The following is a 6,415-nucleotide window of genomic DNA, read 5'->3' on the forward strand; positions in this document are numbered from 1 at the left end:
TGCTCAGGGCTCCCCTGCCTCATCCACCCCTACACAGTCTTAGCCTCCCAGTTCCCTCCTCTTTCCCAGGAATTTCTCCTGGGAGAAGAGCTGCCAAGCACCAGGGAGGGTTTGTTCCCACTTGGCACTGCTGGAATTTGGAATACCATCTCCTGTTTCAGTCCCTTCTGGGTGCAGTTCAGTTCACAAGTGACTCACTGAAGCTCCTGCTGAGTCCACGTGAGGCTCACAGCTTTTCCCTCGAATATACTCTCATTCCAGTGGGGAAAAGGAGAGGACAGAACCAAAATATCCTGTTCCTAGGGAAAACTCTGAGCCCTGAGTTCCTCCAGAGGAGCTACAGAGCCTGAGCAAACCCCAAACACTGGCAATAAGTAGAGTTCTAAACTCCAAAGAGCAGTTTAGTAAAAAACATCTCTCTTGTGGGGGAATTCAGGAGGAATTCTGGGCACTCTGCTGACTCCTCTTGTCCAGCAGCACCAAGACAACTAGGTATTAATAACTTGTTAATGATTATTAGTAATAGTTCCACCCCAGAATACACAAACACTGGCCCATCCCACACAGAGGCTAAAGGAAGGAATGCTGGTACCAATGGGAAAGGAGCCAGGAATCCCCACTTGGATTCACCGAGGGAAAATGTCCTTTTCCTTTCCTTTCCTTGCCGTTAAAACGTGACCATAATTCTCCAAGGGCACCTGAACATAAGGTTTGGAACAATGCAACAACTTCCCTCGGCGCAGGATTTAAGGAGCGCAAGGAAATCAGGTCTGGGCTTAGAGCTGCTTCCAAACCAGAGAAACAGGAGGAATGGTCACAAAAACTGGGAATAAAATACACATTTCTTGGTGGGTTTAAAACCACCAAGGCTGAGCCTTCCAAAACACCCAACGGAAGGGACTGGGATACAACAACAAACCATTTCTCTCTGACCTCACTCTGAGGGGACAACTTGTCCCACTCTCCTCATGTTCTGAGCTCTGAATTCCATGACTTCTCACAGGGAGAAGGTCCAACTTGAGCCCCCTCAGAGGGTTCAGAGTTGTTTCCTTCACATTGTTCCTCCTTTAAAGCTCCTTTAGGGCAGCAAAGTTTGGGGATGTGAAAGTCTGAGTTGATATTTGGGGGTTAAACAACCAAACACCAAAAATCACACCCAGGAGCTGATTCAAAGCATGTTCTGGCAGACAGTGCCCCTGGATGTCTCTCTGGAAAGAGCAGAGCATCCTGGATGAAAGTGACTGAGCTGTAACAAAGTGAGTTGGAATTCTGCAACTTCCAGAATATTAGGGCCAAAATTATCTGGAGTATTCTCAGCGAGTTTCTGCTCTCCGAAAATGACCCTTTTCTGCTCACACTGAGCCACAAGTCCTGTGCAAAGGCAGGAAGGATGGATGACTCCTTGGAGCAGTAATTTGGGAAGCAAAGGACAACCAAGCCTTGAAGCCAAGAGGTGTCAGCTCAGGGGAAGGGTTAAAGGTTCCTTTAACTCCAAGGAACTTGGAAAAACTTATGCCAAGTAGCAAAATTTCCCATTAGATCATGGAATATCCTGAGCTGGGAGGACCCATAGGGATCAGAGTCCAACTCCTGCCCAGGACACCCCAACAATCACCCTAAGAGCATTGGCCAAAACCCTCCCAGAGCTCTGGATCAGGATCTGCTCACTGTGGCACCTTGCAGGAATCCCAAGGAAGGGAAACTGGGGCTTGGGAACTGATCTGGGAGGTGTTCTGGGCCCTTCGGCAGCCACATTCCTTCCCACAGCCAAGAGCGTGAATCCCTGGCTGAAGAATCCCAGAAGATGCCTCACAGACCTGTGTCCCCAAGCTCCTGCAGGTGTCCTGCTCACTGACTGTAGATATCAGGAGGAGAAATGAAGCTGGAATAGCTGGGAAAAAAAGCATTTAGGGGTCTAAGGAGGGAACCAGTCCAATACAACTCACACAGCACAGGATTATGGAATGGTCTGTGTTGGAAGAGACCTTAAAGCTCATCCAGTGCCACCCCTGCCCTGAGCAGGGACACCTCCCACCAGCCCAGGCTGGCCTGGAACACTCCCAGGGGTGGAGCAGCCACAGCACAGGGAATCAATCCCAAGATTATTTGAGCACTTGCTTTGCTTTGACATTCCCTCAGCAGCTCAGTGTGTCAGGAAGAGAGCAGATTTCCCAAGGAATCAGCTGTGGCTGTGAACTGTCACACCAAAGGTGAACTGACCCAGAACTCACCTGGCACAGGAGGAAGATTACACTGGTCATAAACATTTTGTGGTGTAAGAAACCTGACAGTGCTTTACTCCTTTGTGAGCCTGTTCAGGAGCTACACAGCAGCACCAGGAATTAGAGATAAACCTTATTACTACTTGGAATTTCACATTGCCACAGCACCTGCTTCCTTCAAACACAGATCCACCTGGAATTCCAGGCAGAGTTTGCTCTGAGCACTTACTTCTCCAGAGGCTTTTGGAAGGACAAGAAGAGGTGAAATCCACAAGAGGCAAAGTGAAGACAGAGCTCAGCCAACAAATTCCCCAAGCTCCTTCCTTTTCCTCCTCTCCTGACCCCACTCTCCCACGCCCCTGGTGTTGCAGGGAACCCTGTCACACTCCCTGCCTGCCGTGTTTAATTGGTTAATTACTGCTCAGTTAATGAGGCACAAACACAGTGGCTGCCACAGCTCCTCTCGTGGCTCTTGCTTAGGGCAAACTCCCAAGCCAAAGCCTTCAGGCAACATCTCCCACCAGGAATGAGCAGGGATATACAGACACAACATTCCCCAAACTCCACAGCCCTCCTAGCAGGAGACAAATCATAGAATCACAGAGTATCCCGAGCTGGAAGTGACCCACAAGGATCACAATCCAACTCCAGGCCCTAGTGAGAAACACTACGGGTTTTTAATGCTAGAATCCCTGGTTTTAGGACAAAAAGGGAGTCCAGCTCTGGCCCCTCAGGGGCACAGTGAACAATGAGGGACTGTCACACAGTGACGTGCCCAACTGATGTCCAACCTCGACTCTCCATTTCATGGGTGCCCCAGGGGGAGAGATCCCTGCTGCTTCCTGGAACCCCCCCCCCAGCCACAGGATGGGACTCCACAGGAAGCTCTGAAGGCTCTCAGCACTCCCAGAGCACACCCAGGGCAGCCCCTGAGCACTCCTTGGGCTGGAACTGGGCTCCTCATGGGGCTCATGGCCCGTGCACGCGGAACTGAGAGAGCAGAGAAGCCAAGCTGAGGAATGCCCAAGCAGGAAGAGCTCTGAGTTCTTCCTCCACCAGTCTTGTCCCCAGCAGCAGCTCCTCCCTGGGGAGCACACCTGACAAAGCAAACCACAACATGGACACAGCCATGGGGGGGACAAAGAGCTGCTGATGGCTCACTCCAAGCTCCAGGTCCAACACAGCACTCCCATACACTTCTGCTCCTCACAGCAGTTGTGTCCATGAGCCAAAGACCAGACTTCTCCCATTTTCTCCCTACAAAGCGTTTTGTGGAGTTTGGTTTGTTTAGATGTTTTGGTTTCTAAAGCATATCCCAGAGTGAAGTCAAGGGAAACACCTCTGCCCTTTCCACTTCATTGCTGGGAGCAAACCCTCCTGTCTCTGTGAGGCACATACAGAACCTCCAGCAAGGAGAGCAGGGAGAAGAGGTCTAGGAAAGAGCTGCTCCCTTTCCATGGGCTTGGGAAGCCACTCCAGGTGCTGCAGAGGGAGAGCTCTCCCTTCACAAGACCTGCTGATCCCTTTCCCAAGCTGATTCCTCACACCCACAGGCCCCTGCTGAGTGCTCTGGAGTCCTCTGCCGGGGCAGTGGCTGTGAGGCCATCACAGCCGACCAAAAATCCATCACAGCCAACTTCTGAGGTGGTTTCAGAAGTTAACAGCCGTTAAAATCAGAGTTTATCACGTCCATTCCATTAAGATCCCTCAAGATACCCATCTGGCAAGTGACTCCAATCAGTATTACTTGACTTGTGTACATATACATATATAGTTACTTGTATATAAAGTGGAAAAACTCAGTGAATCCTGGCAAAAATATTTCTCTTTTCAGATGTTATTATTCCAGATTTTTGTGCCCAGTTCACACCAGCTTCCACGGAAAACTCTACCCAAGCCCCGAGCCTAACCTCCCAGTTTGGAGGTGGTCTGATACAAGCCAACACAGCACAGACTCCACTGCAAGACTGAGCACCACAACTCCCTGTCCTTCTGCCAAGAACTCCTTGAATTCCTCAGTTCTGCTTCCTGGCAGAGCATTGGGTCAGAATTCCTTGCCCAAGACAGAGCACAACTGGATCGAAAATGCACAAGTCTATGACACAGCACAGCCTAAAGCCAGCCATGACAACCTGCCAGAGGCAACTATTGCACCACAGGTATAAATATCAGGATGATACTGACTGACCAACTGCAGCTCCTGGTCTCAACCTCAAGATCCTTGGCTCCCAGCAATCCCTGGGGATCCAGACAGAAGCAAAGGAGCCATCAGAGAGAACCAAGGCAAACACGACAGAGTTTGGGAGTTGGTTCCCTAAAGTTGATGCCACAAATCCCTGACTCCAACAGCATCAGCACCAACCCTTGCTGAGCTGCCCAGCCCCAGGAGAGCAGTGATGGACGTGCCACTGCCACCACAGCAGCTCCAGGAGCTCCAGGGCACAGCCCACAGCACACAGCCAAAGGGACTCGGGGGCTGGCTGAGCACTTCCAGGGCTCTGACCCATCGGCACATGCACTACCACAGGCTTCAAGGCACATTCTGTGCATTCTCCACTACCTCCGTCGCTTTTCACAACGTAGTGGGTGGTCAAGTGTGTCTGTGAGACCTCTACCTTTCTGATCCAGGCCTGGGGACCACTATTGGTCAGCTCGTCCGATGAGAGGATCTGTGCTCCAGTGCTTCCCGTGAACTGGCCAGGGATGGAGTTGGACTGGGCCCAGGCATCGATCTGCAGAGGAAAAAAATCACAGGCAAGAACAAAATGAACATTTGCCCCTTTTTCTTTGCAGTTCTCTGGTGCTCTCAGTGACTTTCCCAATGACTCTGTGTTCTCTGCAGTGCTGTGTCACTGCCAGAAAGCTAAAGCAGATCTGGGTGTTCACCCTGAGGCCTCAGCTCCAGGTCCACCAAATGCATGGGGTTACTTATCCCAGAAATCAGTGTTGGGACTCATGGGCTCCTTCTCCTTAAAATGAGGATGTGCATGGATCATGGTTTTCTTACCCTCAAAAATCAGGGTTAGGAATGAATGGGTAATGGTATCTTTATCCTCAAAAATCAGTGCTGGGAGTCTATGGATCATGGGCTCCTTACACCCCTAAATTGGGGTTAAGAGTGAATGGGTAACAGTATCTCTATCCTCAAAAATCAGTGCTGGGAGTCTATGGATCATGGGTTCCTTATCCTTAAAAATCAGTGTTAGGAGTTCATGGTCTTATCCTCAAGAATCAGTGTTAGGAAGTACATGGCTCATGACTTCCTTATCCTCAAGGAAGTGCATGTTCATGGGTTCCTTATCCTCAAAAATCAGTGTTAGGACGTGTATGGTTCATGGGTTCTTTATCCTCAATAATCAAATGTTAGGGGTTCACAGTTTCCTTATCCTCAGTGTTAGTAAGTACATGATTCATAGTTTCCTTATCCCCAAAACGCAGTGCTGGGAAGTGTATGGTTCATGGGTTCCTTATCCTCAAGAAGTGCATGTTCATGGGCTCCTGATCCTCCAAACTCAGTGTTAGGAGGTACAAAACCAAGGCAGAGCTTTGACACACGAGCCCACGCAGTGGTTTCCAAACAGCTGTGCCAAAACATGCCAGGATCCCCCCGGACTGAGAGCAGCCCTGGGTTCTCCCTCAGCGCCGTGCCCTACCTGCTCCTGCGCGCGGTTCAACATGCACATGGCCTCCAGGTCAAAGGAGTTCTCATTCAGCCTCTTCTGGGCTACTGCTCTATCGTTCATGGCCGTGGTGATGTCCACACACTAGGAAGGAAAAGAGTGTGTTCAGAAACACGTCAGAGCACAGCAGGGTCTGTGCGAGCTGGAAAGAAGCTGGTGAGGAACAAATGATGCCAGTGCCACCGAGTGGGTTGACATATTGGATGGCAAACAGGGAATGTGATGGGAATCCTGGGAATTGCAGCCTGCCCTGGACAAACAGATCCGAATTTCAAGTATAACAACCCCGATTAATTTAGCATCACCTGCACACACAACTTATCCAGTGAGTTACTGAGGACTATTTCAGACACAGCAAGTTCTGGTGTGTAGTATTTTCCTGTCAATGGGACCTTAACCAACGGAATTAAATGCAGTTTAGCTAAGAATTCCAAGAGGCAAAGCCTTCACAGAGCTGTTCACGTGAGCATCTCACTCCCACATCACACTATGAGCTGCCTGTGTAACAGTTCA

At 50.1% G+C, this 6,415-nt stretch overlaps 1 protein-coding gene across 1 annotated transcript in view; it reads right to left on the bottom strand.

Moving 5' to 3' along the window:
- Positions 1-4,782: 4,782 nt before the first annotated feature.
- Positions 4,783-6,415, bottom strand: part of LOC103803616 (protein SON-like) — a gene marked incomplete at both ends in the record, with an annotated part of 17,618 nt that continues 15,985 nt past the window's right edge. The window contains 2 exon segments of the mRNA XM_009076185.1: positions 4,783-4,954; positions 5,876-6,005. Coding sequence (XP_009074433.1) covers positions 4,783-4,954; positions 5,876-6,005 — 302 coding nt within the window.

The sequence above is a fragment of the Acanthisitta chloris genome, unplaced genomic scaffold (genome assembly GCF_000695815.1).
Source record: "Acanthisitta chloris isolate BGI_N310 unplaced genomic scaffold, ASM69581v1 scaffold12816, whole genome shotgun sequence".
In the NCBI taxonomy this organism is placed as follows: Eukaryota; Metazoa; Chordata; class Aves; order Passeriformes; family Acanthisittidae; genus Acanthisitta; species Acanthisitta chloris.